This window comes from Hyla sarda, chromosome 2 (genome assembly GCF_029499605.1).
Source record: "Hyla sarda isolate aHylSar1 chromosome 2, aHylSar1.hap1, whole genome shotgun sequence".
Taxonomy (NCBI): domain Eukaryota; kingdom Metazoa; phylum Chordata; class Amphibia; order Anura; family Hylidae; genus Hyla; species Hyla sarda.
Genome location: NC_079190.1, coordinates 253,057,327 through 253,079,856, shown reverse-complemented (window position 1 = coordinate 253,079,856; position 22,530 = coordinate 253,057,327). Strand labels below are relative to the sequence as shown.

At 44.7% G+C, this 22,530-nt stretch overlaps 1 protein-coding gene across 8 annotated transcripts in view; it reads right to left on the bottom strand.

Annotated features, from left to right (window-relative positions):
- The window catches only part of ADGRB2 (adhesion G protein-coupled receptor B2), a 571,730-nt gene that overhangs the window by 185,060 nt on the left and 364,140 nt on the right, over window positions 1-22,530 (bottom strand). For all 8 annotated transcript variants that reach the window (XM_056556966.1, XM_056556965.1, XM_056556968.1 and 5 more), the window contains one exon: window positions 15,411-15,497. In XM_056556966.1, the coding sequence (XP_056412941.1) occupies window positions 15,411-15,497 (87 nt within the window). The remainder of the gene's footprint in view (window positions 1-15,410; window positions 15,498-22,530) is intronic.

Genomic DNA, 22,530 nt, shown 5'->3' with positions numbered 1-22,530 from the left:
TCAAGAAATCGATGATGGCTATTCTCTGCTTGTACAGTTGGTCCAACATATGGAGGTTGGAATTCCAACGTGTGGCAGCGTCACAAATCAGACTATGTTGGGGGATACCGTTCTGATGCTGCAGCTCAAGGAGGGTTTGCTTTGTGGTGTACGAGTGGCTGAAGTGCATGCAAAGTTTCCTTCCCATTGTTAGGATGTCTTGCAAATGGGAGGAACACTTCAGGAACCGCTTGACAAACAGATTGAACACTTGTGCCATGCAGGGCGCATGGCTCAGCCTTCCCAGTCGCAACACATGCAAGATGTTCTTCCCATTGTCAGTCACCATGGTTCCCATTTCCAGTTTTCGTGGAGTAAGCCATGCTCTGATTTCTTTACAAATGACTTTTAGCAGTTCCTCCCCTGTGTGACTCCGTTCGCCAAGGCAAACCATGTTAACAACAGAGTGACACCGCCGTGCCCTGCACACATGGTATGCTGAAGGGCCACTGAGACTTGTCTGGGCAGTGGAGCCTGAGGACACGGTGGAGGATGTGGAGGCAGAGTTGCACACTGTCACAGAACCAACGGTCTGAGAGTGTGGAGGAGGAAGCGGCGTGACCTGTCCAAGTTGGTGTTGTGGCTGTGCAGGAACCACATTCACCCAGTGAGCCGAAAAGGACATGTATGACCATAGGTACAGCTCCAGACGTCGGCGCTGCCATGTACTTTGGTACACACCGACAGACTCAAGGACTGGCCCAGCTTCTCTTCCACAAAATTGTGCAGGGCTGGTACTGCCTTCTTCGCAAAGAAATGACGATTTGGCACTCTCCACCTCGGCTCGGCACAAGCCATCAGTTCTCTGAAAGGTGCAGAGTCCACCACTTGAAAAGGGAGGGACTGCAGCACCAGCAACTTGGACAGGAGCACATTCAGCTTCTGTGCCATTGGATGAGTGGGTGCATACTGTTGTCTCTTGGACCTGGCTTCGCCGATGGATTGTTGGCGGAATGGCTGACTAAAAGTAGGAGGAGCAGGAGAATCTGGAGCGACAGGAGGGTATGACACACAGCTCCATTTGGTTGAGGTGGTGGAACCTTGGCTGGCTGAAAGAGGGAGCGCCGTGCCACTAGGTGATGCAGCAGGCTGGACCACTACATCGGAGCCACGCTTCTCCCAGGCCACTTTGTGGTGGCGAAGCATATGTTGACGCAGGGCCTTGGTGCCAACATTGGGACCCTGGCAACGCTTCACCTTCTGCCGTGGCCTTGTGAAAAACTGCCACACTGCCAAGTAGCTGATTTTCCCACCAACAGTCCGCACTAATTGACTGCTACTACCGCTGTCTCGAGGAGCCCCTATTCCACTACCTCCCGGGAAGGTAGGCTGCCGTGAAGCAGGTGGTCTCCCCGGGCACATTTGGCCCCAGAATTTCCACTTCTGCCACCATGCTGACTGCCAACCATGCTACCACTTTGCTGGCTCAGCTGCTGCCTCATGGGCAACCTACAACTCTCTTCCCCTGGCAATGATGAAGACCCTTCTGCACCCGGCTCCCAATTGCAATCAGCTTCATCATCATCAACGAGTGTCTGCACGTCACTGATGTCCTCCTCAGGTACCTCAACAGTGCCTGCTTCAGGACCCTGAACCCTGGCAACACCGCCTCCCAGGTCACTCTCCTCATCACTACTTGCCCGCCTAGGGGAGGAAGTGGCGGATGTCTCCTCCACTTGTTGGCTGGGCAGTAGCTGCTGACTGCCCTATATTAGATCATCCTCAGTGAATAGTGGAGCTGAACCCACAGCATAAGATACTTCTGTAGGGGAGGGAACAGCATAGGACAGAGGCAATGGGAGGACAGGGACTGCTCCTGGACCATGCCAACTGAGGGTTGTGTCTAAGGAACCCACCGACTGTAGACTGGGGGTATCAGATGTCACTTGTGAGGAAGTGGATGACCGTGTTAACCAATCGATGACGGCAGATGGGTTGCTGGTTGAGACACAACCGCTAGCTGATACTGTGAGCTCAGGCCTCTCTCTGCGACTCCTGCTGCCACTCGCCCCTAGTCTGCTGCGACCTCTGCCTGATTAATTTAGGCCTCTGCCACTCCTCTGTGTACATACTGGCACTTCTCTGCCTGACATACTTAGTGCGTATATGAGGGGAGCCCAATATACTTCACTACGCTTAAAACAGTATTTGTCTAGAACAGGAGCAGGTGTGTACTTTTGCCTGGACTTTCACAGTATCTAGGCCCTTGACAGATGAACAGGTACAAAATTGCACACTACTTAGATGTAGGTAGGTGGTATGCACTTATGAGGGAAGAAAAATGCGCTACAATGAGCCTGAAAACTCTGTAATTTCAAGAGTGAATGCCAAATTGAGAGTATTTCACTATCTTTATGAAGCGGACAAGCCTCTAGTGATAGATATGATGTACAGTCATGGAATTTTAGGCTGGCATACATTTTTCCACTGATCCCTATGATACCTAGGGTATTAATGAAAACGAAGATAAAGCAGGATCAGGCCTCTGTAATAGCAATAATTCCATTTTGGCTGAAGAGATCCTGGTTCTCCCTACTCATATTAATGAGTCAAGGAGTATACTGAAGATTCCCCCCTCCCCTGGCAAAACCCGGTCTCATACAGCTCTCAGCTCTGCCACAGTCTGACAACCTTTTACCTGACAGCCTGGAGATTCATAGATCCTTATTAAAAGGCAATGGCTTTTCTGGAAGAATTTTGGATTTGCTATCTCAGTCTAGGAGTAAAGCGACCAATAGGATGTACGCTAGAATCAGAAGAGTAGAGTAGGCCCTTCAGCTTCTACAATTCCAGAGATTTTGGAATTTTTGACAGGACATGTTTGACAAGGGACTAGCTCTCAACTCTATTAAAGTACGGATTACAGAGTTTTGTAAGAGGGATCTGCAGACTTTACCAAAAAAACAAGCCATCCAGTCGCTGCCTGGGATTTATCCTTGGTCTTAACAGAACCATGTGATGCACCCTTTGAACCTAGTGGAGGTAGGGCAAAAAATTCCTTACCCTTAAGTTACCTCTGTTGACTCCGGCAGTAACTACGATCAAATGGGTTAGTGAATTGTAGGCTTTTCTGTTTCTGTTTTGTGAGCCGGACAAAGTATTGTTAAGACTATTACCATATTTTCTTCCCAAATGCCCATCATTTGCAAACGTTAATCAAACTTTTATTCTTCCCAAGTACTCTCCTGAATCTTACTCCGATGACGCCAATATAAAGAGTATGGATATGTTGAAAGCTTTGAGAATTTATTCACAGACAACAGGTTCTCTTTGCAAGGATAAATATATTCTTTTTCTCTACCAAGCAGTAAAGAAGGGGAAGAAGGCTTCTGAGCCTTCCATTTCAGGGTAGATATACGAATGCATAAAATGGTGTTATGTCTCCGCTAACTTGCCTTCACCGGAGTTTACAAGAGCACATTCCACCAGAACTGTATCTACATCCACATGAGGTTTCTCTTGAACAAATTTTCCAGAGTGCAAATTTTCATTGACTACTCTTTTTTCAGTCACTATCATGTTGCTACTTTTTTTTTTGCAAAAACCTTTCTGAATTCTGCTAGGCAGAAAGAACCTCTCTAAATGAGGGTAACTACATGCGAAATCCACATATTTTGCTGCTGAGGAAGAAGAGGGACACAGATTTAAGTAGTTAATCTGTTTTCCCTTAGTCGTCTCAGCAGCACGTTCTTACCTCCCTTTATGTTTTTTTTTTTTGCTTTATTTTATAAAGACTTAAGGGGAGATTTATCAAAACCTTTGGAGAGTTACCCACAGCAACCAATCAGCCTGCTTCTTACATTCTTAACAAGGCATCTGGAAAATAAAAGAAGCAAGCTGGTTGATTGCTATGAGCCTTGCCTCCCCACAGGTTTTGATAAATCTCCCCCACAGTGTCCTAGGGTGTGCAATGAGTTTATATTGGCCGGGGGAAGCACTTTGAATGGATTATTTAATTGAATTATTAATATTCCTCTGGTCCAATGAAGCTCCCAGGGGGCGAAGCCACCCGATAGTATGCTGCCGATGGGACTAAGGGAAAACACATTAACTACTTAAAGGGGTACTCCGCCCCTGGCATCTTATCCCCTATTCAAAGGATAGGGGATAAGATGTTAGATCGCTGTGGTCCCGCTGCGTGGGACCCCAGGGATTGCCGCTGCGGCACCCCGCAATCATTACTGCACAGAGCGAGTTCGCTCTGTGTGTAATGACGGGCGATACAGTGGCCGGAGCAGCGTGACGTCATGGCTCCGCCCCTCATGACATCACGGCCCGTCCCCTTAATGCAAGTCTATGGCAGGGGGCGTGACGACCGCCACGCCCCCTCCCATAGACTTGTATTGACGGGGGCGGGCCGTGACGTCACGAGGGTCAGAGCTGTGACATAACGATGCTCCGGCCCCTGTATTGCCCATCATTACGTGCAGAGTGATCTCGCTCTGCGCAGTAATGATAGCGGGGTGCTGCAGCAGCGATTCCCGGGGTCCCCAGCAGCGGGATAGGGGATAAGATGTCTAGGGGCGGAGTACCCCTTTAAAGGGATACTCCGGTGGAAAACTTTTTTTTTTTTAATCAACTGGTGCCAGAAAATTAAACAGATTGGTAAAGGACTTCTATTTTAAAATAGTAATCCTTCCAGTACTCATTAGCTGCTGAATACTACAGAGGAAATAATTTTCTTTTTGGAACACAGTGCTCTCTGCTGACATCATGACCACAGTGCTCTCTGCTTACATCTCTGTCCATTTTAGGAACTGTCCAGAGCAGCATATGTTTTCTATGGGGATTTTTTCCTACTCTGGACAGTTCTTAAAATGGACAGAGGTGTCAGCAAAGAGCACTGTGGTCATGATGTCAGCAAAGAGCTCTGTGTTCCAAAAAGAAAATAATTTCCTCAGTAGTATTCATCAGCTAATAAGTACTGGAAGGATTAAGATTTTTAAATAGAAGTAATTTACAAATCTGTTTAACTTTCTGGCACCAGTTGATTAAAAAAAAAAAAGTTTTCCACCGGAGTACCCATTTAAATCATTTACATTTACTTACTATTATTATTTTCTAGTTTCTGTTATTCATTTAAAAGGAACTGAATCTGCTAGCTTGCTAAGAGCAGTTATTCCTATGGTAAGACTGTGGCTATTATCACTTGACAGCTGAAAAGAGAACACCTGACCTTTGGTTTTTATGGGTTAGGAAAGCCAATATGGCTTATACAATATAATGAGTATATGACCTGAACATATTTCCACTCCATGTTCCATCAGCAGGCAAAAGGTCAGCTGCTTGCTTCTGGATTGTTAAATGCTAAAAAGTACTAGGGCTGTGTGGTCTTAAATAATTACACCCTGACCAGCACCTATTCTTACATCTCTTGTCACTCTCTTTTAATAGAGGTTATCCAGGATTAGAAAATCAGAGCTGATTTCTTCCACAAACAGCCCCACACCTGTTCTTTAGGTTGTGTGTGGTATTGCAGCTAATTTCCATTGAAGAGAATACAGTGGTCCCTCAACATACGATGGTAATCCGTTCCAAATGGACCATCGTTTGTTGAAACCATCGTATGTTGAGGGATCCGTGCAATGTAAAGTATAGGACAGTGATCTACAAACTGCGGACCTCCAGATGTTACAAAACTACAACACCCAGCATGCCCGGACAGCCAACGGCTGTCCGGGCATGCTGAGAGTTGTAGTTTTGCAACATCTGGAGGTCCGTAGGTTGAAGACCACTGGTATTGGTGGTTGTTCTCACGTGTCCCCGACGCTCTGGACCGTCACCGCTGCCCTGGATGTCGCCGTCAATCGCTGTCGCCGTGTCCCCGACGCTCCGGCAAGGCCTCTGCTCCGGCAAGGCCTCCTCGCTCTCCGTCGCAGCCATCACGTCGCTACGCACGCCGCTCCTATTTGATGACGGGACGGCGTGCGCAGCGACGTGATGATGACGATGGAGAGCGCAGGGGATCCTGAAGAGGACGCGCCGGAGCCCCGAGGACAGGTAAGTGATCGTCAGCGGACCACACGGGGCACCGTAAACGACTATCCGGTGGCAGCTGAACGGATAGCCGTTTATGCGATGGCCCTGACATACAAAAGCATTGTATGTTGATGCTGCCTTCAACATGCGATGGCCTCTGAGAGGCCATCGTATGTTGAAGTGATCGTATGTCGGGGCCATCGTAGGTCGGGGGGTCACTGTAGATCCAAGTTGTAATACCATACACAACCTAAGGACAGGGGTAGCTCTGTTTTCCTATGCCTGGATAACCTCTTTACCGTCTGTCATAGCAGCATGTCAGGCTACAATTTCAACTCCCCAATTTATGTGATTCTGTGCTGGATTTAGCATTTAAATCTTGCTTTAAATGGGATGTTATACTTTAAGTGGAAATGCTCGAAAAATCTATACAATTACCCAGAGACAATTTTGAATTTTATGTAGTCGAACCAAATGAGTCCTGAATATTTTATGTTACGTAGAGAATGGAGAACTATTAGCTATTGTTACATTGCATATTCCTGCTTGCCAGATATATTCCTTTTAATATCTTCTTGTCTTCAGACCCATTATAGAAATATATTTGATCTATAGCAAACATTTATATAACAATCTTATCCTCCTCTTTATCCACTTAGTAACCAACCATACATGTTTTTACTGCAGTTCCCAAGTTACCGAAGACCTTAGGCTAGGCTGCCACCTTTTTATGTGTCAGGATTGCAAAAGCTGGGCTTCCAGCACTAACTACCTGGACCGACCCTCCGATTCTGGCAGTTTACCACCCTACATGCTGTGGTCATATCATGACTGTAAGGAATCTGTCGAGCTCTGTGACTCCATCAACAATGTATCCAATGGCTGTATGCAATGCTATCAGTGTGTTACATGAGCAATCGGAAGCTTGTTGGTGAAAAGGGACTAGTTAAAATAAAAATAAAAAGTTTAATTAAATATTAACCCCAACACATCAAACATAAAATCCAATAATTTCCATTAAAGAATATATTTTTGTATAAAACATACCATCATTTAAAAAAAAAACTATATATATTTAGTACTGCCATCTCGATATCGATTGCCTAAAAACATATAATTATTTACCCTGGATAAACAATGCAAAAATGGCGGTATTTTATTAATGCGCCTCCACAAGAAAGCAAAAGATAGTGATTAAATGTTGTGTGTGCATGAAAAGATACCCAACTATAAAAAAATTTAAAAAATTAAAAACAGATGAGTAGTTTTATTGTGCCAAACTTCTAAAACATTAAAAACAACAACAAAAATATAAATTTGGCATTACCATAATCGTACTGACCTAGAGAATAAAATTATAATGGTGTTTTTATTAAACATTGATTGGGCTAAATTTTTAATACATAAAGTTAAAGATAAAATAGCAATTTGTCTTCTCAAATAATAATAAAAAATGATCAGTAAGTTATATGTACCCCAAAATGGTGATATTAAAAAGTACATTCAGTCCTGCAAAAAAACAAAACAAAATACGGTAAGTCCTCATATGGCACAAACTAAAAATAAAGGTATAATTGTTAGAATGCGACAATGTAAAAATGAAGAGAACTGGACAATGAGGCTCATATTGGTTTGGTCACTAAGGGGTAATATATAAATAACTGTCTGGGAAAATAGTTTTTGTTCCCGCTCTGAGCACTAACAGGTTATATAATTGACAGAAAAAGTTTCTAAACTTTGTGACGGTATTGTCTTATGATGAGTTACAGCCTCTATTACAATCCAGGACTGCCTGCACAGTTCTTCTGGTTGTCATTGGAAACAGTCTAGAAATAAGTTATCGTACACATCCTTAAAAGCTCAGCTGAGCCTATACTATGTGGTAAAGCAGTCATTTGTTCCTACATTAGATTACTGTACAGTACATTGCCTGGCATGAAGATGTCACTTTCCGGAATGCAAATCATCAGTGCATGCTTTGTGCCAACACTTAGTCAACAAGAAAGCAAGCGATTTCTACTCTGAAGCCTGCAGAAATGTGAATGCAGCTGTAGACTATAATACAGGCTGTAACAGGACCTTCATTATATAAGCAGGGGAAGAACATGTGTGCCAATTGGGTAATGCGCGCATGTCTCAGTGGTGTACGCTTTTGTGCATCATTTATGATCACACAAAATTGGTCAAATCCCACCCTACTGACCCCTGACCGCACACAGTTTTGCTGTGTAATTAGGGAAGTAGTGATGCACGTAGTATCGCCACTTACCTCCACTGGCCATACATTATACAACACTGCATAAAGCCCAGCTATGTACTGTAAAGGAGCCTGGACCCCCATCACTTTAATGACAGGATTCCATGATCAGTGCTATTAAACTCTTTTGGGACCAGACAGTAAACAGCAATCTTTATAGATTGCTATTTACTTACCTACCTACTCGCTGGGCTGGGTTGATCCGCCCGGGTCCAGCAGGGAAGGGGTAAGTAGCGCACAGCTTAGTAGATGCACAGATGCACAGCATCGCTGTCACGATGCCGGCTGGCAGGAGGTGGATCCTCTGTGCCAGAGAGGGATTGGCGTGGACCGTGCTAGTGGACCGGTTCTAAGTCACTACTGGTGTTCACCAGAGCCCGCCGCAAAGCGGGATGGTCTTGCTGCGGCGGTAGTAACCAGGTCGTATCCACTAGCAACGGCTCAACCTCTCTGACTGCTGAAGATAGGCGCGGTACAAGGGAGTAGACAAAAGCAAGGTCGGACGTAGCAGAAGGTCGGGGCAGGCAGCAAGGATCGTAGTCAGGGGCAACGGCAGGAGATCTGGAACACAGGCTAGGAACACACAGGGAACGCTTTCACTAGGCACAAGGGCAACAAGATCCGGCGAGGGAGTGCAGGGGAAGTGAGGTATACATAGGGAGTGCACAGGTGAAGACACTAATTGGAACCACTGCGCCAATCAGTGGCGCAGTGGCCCTTTAAATCGCAGAGACCCGGCGCGCGCGCGCCCTAGGGAGCGGGGCCGCGCGCGCCGGGACAGGACCGAGGGAGAGCGAGTCAGGTACGGGAGCCGGGGTGCGCATCGCGAGCGGGCGCCACCCGCATCGCGAATCGCATCCCGGCTGGAGGCGGTATCGCAGCGCACCCGGTCAGTGGATCTGACCGGGGCGCTGCCGTAGTGAGAATGTTGCGAGCGCTCCGGGGAGGAGCGGGGACCCGGAGCGCTCGGCGTAACAGTACCCCCCCCCCTTGGGTCTCCCCCTCTTCTTGGAGCCTGAGAACCTGAGGACCAGACTTTTATCTAGGATATTGTCCTCAGGTTCCCAGGATCTCTCTTCAGGACCACAGCCCTCCCAGTCAACCAAAAAAAAGGTTTTTCCTCTGACCTTTTTGGAGGCCAGTATCTCCTTTACGGGAAAGATGTCCGAAGAACCGGAGACAGGAGTGGGAGAAATAAGTTTAGGAGAGAAACGGTTGATGATGAGTGGTTTAAGAAGAGAGACATGGAAGGCATTAGGAATACGAAGAGAAGGAGGAAGAAGAAGTTTGTAAGAGACAGGATTAATTTGGCACAAGATTTTGAAAGGACCAAGATAGCGTGGTCCCAATTTGTAGCTGGGAACACGGAAGCGGACATATTTAGCGGAGAGCCATACCTTGTCTCCGGGAGAAAAAATGGGGGGAGCTCTTCTTTTCTTATCGGCAAACTTTTTCATGCGCGAAGAAGCCTGTAAGAGAGAATTTTGGGTCTCTTTCCATATGGTGGAAAGATCACGAGTTATTTCATCCACAGCGGGCAAACCAGAGGGCAAGGGAGTAGGGAGGGGGGGAAGAGGGTGACGGCCGTACACCACGAAAAATGGGGATTTGGAAGAAGATTCAGAAACTCTGAAGTTATACGAGAATTCGGCCCATGGTAGAAGATCTGCCCAGTCATCCTGGCGGGAGGAAACAAAATGCCGTAAGTAATCACCCAGGACCTGGTTAATTCTTTCTACTTGCCCATTGGATTGAGGATGATAAGCAGAAGAAAAGTTTAATTTAATCTTGAGTTGTTTACAGAGAGCCCTCCAGAATTTTGACACGAATTGGACGCCTCTATCCGAGACGATCTGCGTGGGCAACCCGTGAAGACGAAAAATGTGTACAAAAAATTGTTTTGCCAACTGAGGCGCTGAAGGAAGTCCAGGAAGAGGAATAAAATGTGCCATCTTAGAAAATCGATCAACGACCACCCAAACAACAGTGTTGCCACGGGATGGGGGTAAGTCAGTAATAAAGTCCATACCAATCAGAGACCAAGGCTGTTCGGGGACAGGCAGAGGATGAAGGAGACCAGCAGGCTTCTGGCGAGGAGTCTTATCCCGGGCACAGATAGTGCAGGCCCGCACAAAATCAACAACATCCGTCTCCAGAGTCGGCCACCAATAAAAACGAGAGATGAGTTGCAAGGATTTCTTGATGCCCGCATGGCCTGCGAGATGGGAGGAGTGACCCCATTTGAGGATTCCGAGGCGTTGGCGTGGAGAGACGAAGGTCTTCCCTGGAGGAGTTTGCCTGATGGAGGCTGGAGAGGTGGAGATCAGGCAGTCAGGAGGAATGATGTGTTGCGGAGAGAGCTCTACTTCCGAGGCATCCGAGGAACGAGAGAGAGCATCGGCCCTAATGTTCTTGTCGGCAGGGCGAAAGTGAATTTCAAAATTAAACCGGGCAAAGAACAGAGACCACCTGGCCTGGCGAGGGTTCAGCCGTTGGGCAGACTGGAGATAGGAGAGATTCTTGTGATCGGTGTAAATAATAACTGGAAATTTTGATCCCTCCAGCAGATGCCTCCATTCCTCAAGTGCTAATTTAATGGCCAGTAGCTCTCGATCCCCAATGGAGTAGTTCCTCTCCGCCGAAGAGAAGGTCCTAGAAAAAAACCCACAAGTAACAGCATGCCCAGAAGAATTTTTTTGTAGAAGAACCGCTCCAGCTCCCACTGAGGAGGCATCAACCTCCAATAGGAAGGGTTTAGATGGGTCAGGTCTGGAGAGCACGGGAGCAGAAGAAAAGGCAGACTTGAGCCGTTTAAAGGCGTCTTCCGCTTGAGGAGGCCATGACTTAGGATTGGCATTCTTCTTGGTTAAAGCCACGATAGGAGCCACAATGGTGGAAAAATGTGGAATAAATTGTCTGTAATAATTGGCGAACCCCAAAAAACGTTGGATAGCACGGAGTCCGGAGGGGCGTGGCCAATCTAAGACGGCAGAGAGTTTGTCTGGGTCCATTTGTAGTCCCTGGCCAGAGACCAAGTATCCTAGGAAAGGAAGAGATTGACATTCAAACAGACATTTCTCCATTTTGGCATAAAGTTGATTGTCACGAAGTCTCTGAAGAACCATGCGGACATGCTGGCGGTGTTCTTCTAGGTTGGCAGAAAAAATCAGAATATCGTCCAGATACACAACAACACAGGAATATAAGAGATCACGAAAAATTTCATTAACAAAGTCTTGGAAGACGGCAGGGGCGTTGCACAGGCCAAAGGGCATAACCAAATACTCAAAGTGTCCATCTCTAGTGTTAAATGCCGTTTTCCATTCGTCCCCCTCCCTGATGCGGATGAGATTATAAGCACCTCTTAAGTCCAGTTTGGTAAAGATGTGGGCACCTTGGAGGCGATCAAAGAGTTCAGAGATAAGAGGTAGGGGGTAGCGGTTCTTTACCGTGATTTTATTAAGTCCGCGGTAGTCAATGCAAGGACGTAGGGAGCCATCTTTTTTGGACACAAAGAAGAATCCAGCTCCGGCAGGAGAGGAGGATTTGCGGATAAACCCCTTTTTTAAATTTTCCTGGATGTACTCAGACATAGCAAGAGTCTCAGGGGCGGGCAGAGGATAAATTCTGCCCCGGGGTGGAGTAGTGCCCGGGAGGAGGTCAATAGGACAGTCATAAGGCCTGTGAGAAGGTAAAGTCTCAGCTTGTTTTTTGCAAAATACGTCAGCATAGTCCATATAGGCCTTAGGGAGACCGGTTACAGGGGGAACCACAGGGTCACGGCAGGGAGTATTGGGAACCGGTTTAAGGCAGTCTTTGAAACAAGAGGTACCCCAGCTCTTGATCTCTCCTGTGAACCAATCAAGGGTTGGGGAATGGCGTTGAAGCCATGGTAGTCCAAGGAGAATTTCGGAAGTGCAATTGGAGAGGACCAAAAACTCAATTTTTTCGTGATGAGGTCCGATGCACATTAGGAGGGGTTCCGTGCGGTAACGCACGGCACAGTCCAATCTTTCATTGTTAACGCAATTGATGTAGAGGGGTCTGGCGAGACTGGTCACTGGGATGTTGAACCTGTTGATGAGAGAGGCCAAAATAAAGTTTCCTGCAGATCCGGAATCCAAGAAGGCCTTAGTGGAGAAGGAGAAGGTAGAGGCAGATATCCGCACAGGCACAGTAAGACGTGGAGAAGCAGAGTTGACATCAAGGACTGTTTCACCTTTGTGCGGAGTCAGCGTACGTCTTTCCAGGCGGGGAGGACGGATAGGACAATCCTTCAGGAAGTGTTCGGTACCGGCACAGTACAGGCAGAGATTCTCCATGCGGCGTCGTGTCCTCTCTTGAGGTGTCAGGCGAGACCGGTCAACTTGCATAGCCTCCACGGCGGGAGGCACAGGAACGGATTGCAGAGGACCAGAGGAGAGAGGAGCCGGGGAGAAAAAACACCTCGTGCGAACAAAGTCCATATCCTGGCGGAGCTCCGGACGCCTTTCGGAAAAACGCATGTCAATGCGAGTGGCTAGATAAATGAGTTCATGTAGGTTAGCAGGAATTTCTCGTGCGGCCAGAACATCTTTAATGTTGCTGGATAGGCCTTTTTTAAAGGTCGCGCAGAGGGCCTCATCATTCCAGGACAATTCAGAAGCAAGAGTACGGAATTGTATGGCGTACTCGCCAACGGAAGAATTACCCTGGACCAGGTTCAGCAGGGCAGTCTCAGCAGAAGAGGCTCGGGCAGGTTCCTTAAAGACACTTCGAATTTCCGAGAAGAAGGAGTGTACAGAGGCAGTGACGGGGTCATTGCGGTCCCAGAGCGATGTGGCCCATGACAGGGCTTTTCCAGACAGAAGGCTGACTACGAAAGCCACCTTAGACCTTTCAGTAGGAAACTGGTCCGACATCATCTCCAAGTGCAGGGAACATTGTGAAAGAAAGCCACGGCAAAACTTAGAGTCCCCATCAAATTTATCCGGCAAGGATAGTCGTAGGCTGGAAGCGGCCACTCGCTGCGGAGGAGGTGCAGGAGCTGGCGGAGGAGATGATTGCTGAAGCTGTGGTAGTAGCTGCTGAAGCATCACGGTTAGTTGAGACAGCTGATGGCCTTGTTGCGCTATCTGTTGTGACTGCTGGGCGACCACCGTGGTGAGGTCGGCGACAACTGGCAGAGGAACTTCAGCGGGATCCATGGCCGGATCTACTGTCACGATGCCGGCTGGCAGGAGGTGGATCCTCTGTGCCAGAGAGGGATTGGCGTGGACCGTGCTAGTGGACCGGTTCTAAGTCACTACTGGTGTTCACCAGAGCCCGCCGCAAAGCGGGATGGTCTTGCTGCGGCGGTAGTAACCAGGTCGTATCCACTAGCAACGGCTCAACCTCTCTGACTGCTGAAGATAGGCGCGGTACAAGGGAGTAGACAAAAGCAAGGTCGGACGTAGCAGAAGGTCGGGGCAGGCAGCAAGGATCGTAGTCAGGGGCAACGGCAGGAGATCTGGAACACAGGCTAGGAACACACAGGGAACGCTTTCACTAGGCACAAGGGCAACAAGATCCGGCGAGGGAGTGCAGGGGAAGTGAGGTATACATAGGGAGTGCACAGGTGAAGACACTAATTGGAACCACTGCGCCAATCAGTGGCGCAGTGGCCCTTTAAATCTCAGAGACCCGGCGCGCGCGCGCCCTAGGGAGCGGGGCCGCGCGCGCCGGGACAGGAGCGAGGGAGAGCGAGTCAGGTACGGGAGCCGGGGTGCGCATCGCGAGCGGGCGCCACCCGCATCGCGAATCGCATCCCGGCTGGAGGCGGTATCGCAGCGCACCCGGTCAGTGGATCTGACCGGGGCGCTGCCGTAGCGAGAATGTTGCGAGCGCTCCGGGGAGGAGCGGGGACCCGGAGCGCTCGGCGTAACAATCGCTACTTAACCCCTCAGGAACCATATAGTGGCTGCTTACTGTATTCTGTGGGGACAGAGCTTTTACCTCTCCAGGCTCCTCACTATGATCTTCTTCTGTAGTAAAACTTCTAGGTACCCTCACATGATGGTCTCTCCAGGCTCCTCACTATGATCTTCTTCTGTAGTAAAACTTCTAGGGACCCTCACATGATGGTCTCCCCAGGCTGTACTGCAGCAGAAGATCACAGCCAGGAGTGTGGAAGGGAGAGAGTTGGGCTGTAAGGACCTCCTGAGGGCTCCTGATTCGAGTCCGCTCAATACCTGGCAACCTCCAACTATTTTAAGTAGCTGGGGGCCAAAGCTAATAGCTGACATGATTGACGTAGCCGGCTATTAACACTTTAAATGTCGCTGTCAAATTTGACAATGGCATTCAAATGCAGGTTACAAGTACAGTTGGGGGTACGGTGCTGTCAGGAGATCCCTTGTCCTGGCAGCTGGAGCTCTTACCTGAGTTTCTTTGGCTGCCGATCTGCTCCAATTGATAGAGCCTTCTGGGGCAGGCTTTCTCAATAGAGCGCAGATTTCATGAATCAACGCAGTACAACCCCTAAAATATCTCACCTTTAGAAAAAAGCCCCCAAATTTGCACAATTGCATTTTTTTTCAATTTCATCTCACCTCATAAAGTATGTTTAATGAAAAAAAAAATTATGAGGAAATCATTACAGTACAGTTAGTCCCTTAAAAAACAAGCCCTTATATGAATGTGTAGCTAACAACTATAAAACAGTTATGAGTATTAAAAGGCAAAGAGGAAAAAAAAAAAAAAAAAAAAAAAGCCCTGTTCTTAAGGGGTTAAATGACAGTAATGCTTTATTAAGTGCTGTCTCATTCAGAGTGCTGTTGTTCTTCAGCAGGTTTTTTTTAACCTATGTTTCTTTACCTTGTATTCCATCTCATTTTAGCTAAACATTTTTATTATTTCTCTCTTTTATTCTGTTAATGGCTGTTGGATTGCCTATTGGTCTTAATTTTTTTTTATACATTAATATTATTATTATACAGTAATTATGATTCATTGCCTGACGATCAACATATAGCATTCTACATTAATACAGTCTATACAAAGAAATATCTTTATCTCGTGATCCAGATTACACTGCATTGAATTGCATGTAACATATATTTGTTAAGACATTAATACAAAGTCGTAATATTGTAAAACATTGTAGGCTTCATCTCACCTGTCTGTGCCATGTAGATAGCAGGCTCATCTGCAGATCGTGGCCTCTGGGTTTTGACCTTCTGATTCTCTTCCTGTTCATCTTCACCTTAAAAAAGGAAAGAAAAAAAGGTCATTGACTAAGGACTCATGCTATAATATTCATAAATAACTTGGGTTGAGCAGGAAATAAGTTTGGAAGATTGTAGGAATTGAAATATCTGACAGCAAGTAAGTGCACTTTGCAATTTCGCATCTTATGAATATAGATATCTTTATAATAGAAAATCAAAATGAAGTAACCTACCAAACTAGTGACCTTGAATAGAAAGTAATTGCCCCTTAGTTATTTAAGTAATGAAGTAACACACTTTAATAGATAATACATTCAGCTGGTTTGAGATAGCCAGCCCGGATTCTTCATCAAATCCTCTCTACATATTGAACCTTGGCACAAGAGTGACCCCACAGTTCCTACAAGGACAAAGTGCTATGATCAAAGGAAACTCCAGAGGAGGTGACAAAAGAGCTGTACAAGTATGTTCATCTGGAAAGAGTAGCACAGCGTCTGAAACTCTAAAGCGTTATCTCCAACAGGAGCTGGTAAAATAGCAAAATATTTCAGTGGCTGGTATCCAAAAGCGACAACAATATTTTGTTTAAAGGAGTTACCCAGCCTTGTAAATTGATGGCCTATGTTTGGGTTTGGCCATGAATATTTGATCCGCGGGGATCAAACTTCTTGCACCCTGCAATTAGCTTTTAGGAAGGGTCCCATCGCTTGTGCTGTAGCCTTCTCCATGTTAATTAGCACTTGGCCTAGCATAACTGTACTAGAAGTAGCAGGGGTACAAGGTACTGCAGTGTTGCCCCAGTTAAGCCAACGGGGCAATGGTCCAGTACCAGAGGCATAGCTTGTAGCTTCTGGGCCCCGATGCAAAATATAAAACAGGGCCCCATATGCCAATTATAATACTGGTCTCTTATGGGGCAGATGTACTTTGGGGCCCCCTTAGGAACCAGAGTCCCGGTGCAACTGCCACCTCTGCTACCTCTATAGCTACGCCCCTATGCAGTACCTAATATTGCTGCTAGTACATTGTTACTCCTTCAGTCAGAAGGTCATGGTTCAACAGGTTGGTTGTCAAGAATGGATCTCCCAAATAATCACTTATACTGCATGCTTAAAGACAATATACATCAAATCCCCTATCAAACCATCTTATATTGAATGCCAATAGCAGACAAAGCTGGCACCTAAGTGGTGTGTCACCACATTGGCACCCCACCATTGTGTCTTGTGGGGGGTTTACATGTCATCTGCGGGCCTGATAACGTTTAACAGGTATATTAACTTTGTATGCCTTAAAGGCGCGGCCTCTGGCAAAACATTTTTAAGTTCTTTTATGTCGGAAATAATAAAAGTAATAATTAACAAAATACATTTGTATTGATGCATCTGTAAAACAACCTAAACAATAAAAAAAACTATGCGTGGGCCAGGGACTATTCATAGGATTCAGATTATTGGGCAGATTAGATGGGCTAAATGGTTCTTATCTGCCGACACATTCGATAATGCCACAATTGCTATTTTTTGGACATTTTGCATCTGAACAAAAGGAATAAAAAATGATTAAAACAAGTGTTTTATTTACTACGACAAGTGTTTTATTGTGCATAATTCTGGTATCGCTGTCATTGTACTGACCCACAAATTAAAGTTAAAGGGGTTATCCAGGAAAAAACTTTTTTATATATATCAACTGGCTCCAGAAAGCTAAACAGATTTGTAAATTACTTCTATTAAAAAATCTTAATCCTTTCAGTACTTATGAGCTGCTAAAGTTGAGTTGTTCTTTTCTGTCTAAGTGCTCTCTGATGACATGTGTCTCGGGAACCGCCCAGTTTAGAAGCAAATCCTCATAGCAAACCTCTTCTACTCTGTGCAGTTCCCGAGACAAGCAGAGATGTCAGCAGAGAGCACTGTTGCCAGACAGAAAACAACAACTCAACTTCAGCAGCTGATAATTATTGAAAGAATTAAGATTTTTTAATAGAAGTAATTTATAAATCTGTTTACATTTCTGGAGCCAGTTGATAAAAGTTTTTTCCTGGAATACCCCTTTACCATGTAATTTGTACAGCATGGTGATACCATAAAGATGAAACCCAAAGATATAAAACACAAAAAATGGCAGATTCCCCCAAAAATTCATAAAATGGAAGTTTTTGGTGCCGTATGAAAAAAAGTTACAGCTGGAAATAGCTACAGAGCCAAAGAGATAAAGATCAGAAACTATTCAGAATGCAATAATAGTGGACATCCAAATGGGTCAAATGCTTTTCTTATTACTTTTGTCACATGGAATAAAGACATCTGTGGTAAATGCAATGCTTGAAAGGCAGGTACTACCCTTCTTAAAGCAATGAACTGGTAAATGCTACAAAGGATCCAAGTCTTATTCTGACAATCAACAACAATATATTACAATGCATTTGGAAAGTTTTTAGACCCTTTTACTTTTTTCACATTTGTTTTTACAGCCTTTTTTCCCATCATTCTGCGCTCAATACCCCATAATAACCAAGTGAAATCGTAACTTTAGGAATTTTTGCAAATCTATTAAAAAGGGAAAATGTAATTGACATAGATATTCAGACCCTTTATTATGACACTTAAGCTCCCAGGACCCCCATTTCTCTTTGAGATGTTTCTACGTCTTGATTGGAGTCACCTGTGGTACAGGTGATTGAACAGGATTTTAAAAGTCACAGCCCTGTCTATATAAGGTCTCACAGCTGACAATATATATCAGAGAAAAAAACAAGCAATAAGGGGGTAAGAACTGCCTGTAGAGCCTAAAGACCGGAAAGTCTAGAAGCCCTTGATCTGAAAAAGGGTAAAAAAAAAAACTGTCTTGAGTCTTTAGCTTGCTCCCCCCCCCCCCCCAAACTAAGTATTTGGGGGAAAGGGCTTTGGTAAAACAGGTGATCAAGAATCCAATGGTTACTCTGGTTGAGCTCCAAACATCCTGCATGCAAATGGAAGAAACTTCCATCACTCCGGCACTTCACAAACCTGGGCTTTATGGAGTGCCAAGAAAGAAGCTCCCCAGTAAAAAAAAAAAAAAAAAAAAAAAACACAAAAGCCCACCTGAAGTTTGCATAAAAGCACCTACAGGACTCTCAGACTGTGACAAACAAGACTCTCAGTTCTGGTGAAACCAAGATTGGACTTTTTGGCCTCAATTCTAATTGTCATGTCTGGAGGAAACCAGGCACTACCTATCATATGCCCAATGCCATCCCTACAGTGAATCATAGTGGTGGAAGAATGAAGTTAGACTGAGACTGGACTGTACTGTAGGTTCACCTTTCAATGGGGGAGATTCATCAAGACCTGTGTTGAAGAAAAGTTTACCAGTTGTCAATAGCAACCAATCAGATTGCTTCTTTTATTTTTCAGAGGCCTTTTCAAAAATGAAACAAGCAATCGGATTAGTTGCTATGAGCAACTGGTTGACCTTTCCTTTGCACAAGCTTTGATAAATCTCCCCCAATGACCATAAGCACACAGCCAAGACAACACAGGAGCAGCTTAGAGACAACTGTAAATGGCCATCCACTAATGGTCCCCAACCTGACTGAGCAGGTTGAGAGGAACTGCAGAAAATAAAGGCAGAAAATCCCTAAATTCTGACGTGCAAACCTTGTGGCATCATACCCAAAATGATTGGAGGCTGTGATCACTGACAAATGTGCTTCAACTAAATACTGAGTAAGGGTGCATCCCCACCTGGCGTATACGCAGCGTATTTCACGCTGCACAAAATTTACGGCAGCAGCGGGAAATATGCTGCGTATTCCTTTCTCAATATACACACAGGGCTTTCCGGTGGCAGCCCTATGCGTGTAGTGAGTTTTGGAGGCGGAGGCGTCACAGTCACGCCGGCTCACTACACGCATTGGGCTGCCGCCAGAAAGCCCTGTGTGTATAGTGAGGAAGGAATACGCAGCGTATTTCCCGCTGCTGCCAGGTGCGAACGCACCCTAAAGGGTCTGAACACGTATATAATATTATATTTTAGTTTTCCTTTTGCTAGCAAAGATTTATTTTATTTTAACACTAGGTTATAACTATGCATTGTACATTGTCTCTATTATAACATTATATGGTGTCAATATAATTGTACCAAAGTCCAGTGAAATGCCGTTAAAGGGATCCAAATAAAACTGCTGTACCATGCTGTCATTCTGAAGCCAATATTTGGCCGGATAATATCATCATATGGAGTCCACACAGCTAAAGTCACCATGAGTGCCATAGATTTCAGATACTACAAGAAGTATTTGTCTCAGTTTCAGTATCAAGGTCTTATAAAGCGGACCTTGGAAGAACGTACATTCTTTTTATCTGGTTTGACAAATGAAAGTCTAACCTTCTCTCTATTTCATAATTCAGAAATGCTGATGAAACTGAGTTTGACATCATCAGAAAAATAATGCTAATTTGGAAAGCTTTCCCCTTTAATAGTGCATCGGAGGGACGGAGAGCTGCTTGCTAAGCCCTGCACGATAGAGTAAATCTGCCCCTTCCTGGAGAAATCCTAATTAGCTAATAGGTGCACAAATAAAGAACACAATTCATGTACCTCACTTTAAATTCTAGTCTTCAATGTACAGCCTTCAAGACAGGGCCCTAGATGTATGTTTTCTGGTGCAAAACATGAATCATTTCCCCTTCTGGGTATAATGCTTGCGTGATTAAATATGCATGGTACGTCTTCCACTGGGAAGATGAAGCTAAAACCACGCTGCTCTGGATCTGTACGAGTTGGAGATTTTTGTCTGTACTGAGGTGAAATACATCTTTTCACCTTAGGTACTGTCAAGGACATAAATTGAGTGCACAGAGCACAGACAATGAGGAATAGCTTCTAAACCAGAATATAAAGGAAAAGAGTGATGCTGCCCATAACGACCAATCTAGACTATAAAGGTCATCTTTCCAGAGCAGTTAAAACCTAAAGCTAGTCACTTGCTATCCTATGCATCAATACTTCAATAATAGTTTAATCTGTTCAATTTGAGCCTATTAGGAAGAGATCACCCACAGTGCCCAAAGATATACACCAGGTTGCCTTGCTTTTATATACTGTTATTCTCTATGACCAATTCTGGTCCCAGAACCATCACTGATCAGCCATAGAATAAGAACCACTTGGCTAATGTACGTCTTTATACCTCCAAAATAGCTCAGATCATTAGTTAAGATGTTAGTTGTTAGTAGCAGATCATGTAAGTCCTGTACATTGGGAGGTGGGGACTTCATGGTCTGAACTTTGTTTTTCTAACATATCCCACACATGCCAATTGGATTAACATCAGAGGAACTTGGAGGACGAATGAACACTTTGAACTCTTTGTCTTGTTCCTCAAACCATTCTTGAACATCATTCTAAAAGAGGCCATTGTCTTTAGGGAATATTGTTACCATTAATGGGGTACTCCCCTGGAAAAAAAAATGTTATCAACTGGTGCCAGAAAGGGAAACAGAATTGTAAATTACTTCTATTTAGAAACCTTAAAGGGGTACTCCGGTGAACAACTTTTTTTTTTAATCAACTGTTGCCAGAAAGTTAAACAGATTTGTAAATTACTTCTATTAAAAAATCTTAATCCTTCCTGTACTTATTAGCTGCTGAATACTAGAGCGGAAATTCTTTTCTTTTTGAAACACAGAGCTGTCTGCTGACATCATGAGCACAGTGCTCTCTGCTGACATCTCTGTCCATTTTAGGAACTGCCCAGAACAGCATATGTTTTCTATGGGGATTTCCTTTTACTCTGGCAGTTCCTAAAATGGACAGAGATGTCAGCAGAGAGCACTGTGCTCGTGATGTCAGCAGACAGATCTGTGTTTCAAAAAGAAAAGAATTTCCACTGTAGTATTCCGCAGCTAATAAGTACAGGAAGGATTAAGATTTTTTAATAGAAGTAATCTACAAATCTGTTTAAATTTCTGGCACCAGTTGATTAAAAAAAAAAAAAAAAAAAAGTTTTTCACCGGAGTACCCCTTTAATCCTTCCAGTACTAATCAGCTCCAGAGGAAGTTATTTTCTTTTTGAATTTCCTTTCTGTCTGACCACAGTGCTCTCTGCTGACACCTTTGTCCATTTTAAGAACGGTCCTGAGCAGGAGAGGTTTGCTATGGGGATTTGCTCCTACTCTGGACAGTTCCTAAAAAGGACAGAGGTGTCAGCAGAGAACACTGTGGTCAGACAGAAAGGAAATTCAAAAAGAAAAGAACTTCCTCTGGAAAGTACAGCAGCTGATAAGTACTGGAAGGGTTAAGATTTTTAAATAGAAGTCATTTACAAATCTGTTTAACTTTCTGGCACCAGTTGATAAAAAAAAAAAATATATATATATATATATATATATATATATATATATAAAAAAAAAAAATATATATATATATATATATATATATATATATATATATATATATCTATCTATGTTTTCCAGTGGAGAACCCTTTTAAGGGGCATACTTGGTCTGCAACACTGTTTAAGTAAAGAAAGGGGGAAAAAAAGAAAAGATAAGCACCCCTAGTGAAATATGCAAAGACACCAATATTCTAAAATATGCCAGATAAGCTCACTCACCCGGCACAGTTGCGCTAAGAGCACAGTATCTGCTTGCATATTGTACAATATGTGGTCCTGCAGCTGTGTCCCTCCAGGTACCAGCTGGTCCGGTGTAGTGATAGGAGAGTAGGTAGCAATATAGGAACTTGGTACAGTGCTGGCTCCAATCCAAGAGTAATCACTTTTGACATAAAACAGTATATAAACTGTTTATTTAAAGGCCCATATCAGCTCGTTTCTATCCCCGGAAAGGGCCCTTCCTCAGGATAAGGTGCTTAGGTCCTTTTAGAAATGCTATGTCCTAGTCATCTAACCAATTCAGTGTGACCCTTATCAAAATAGCTCAGATCTGTACCACTTAGATCCATGCCCTTGCCCATATTTTCTGCTTTCAAAAACACCAAAATTAAGAGGCAACTGTTCACTTACTGTCTAATATATTCCACCCCATGAGATGCACCATTGTTATTTGATAATCAATATTATTC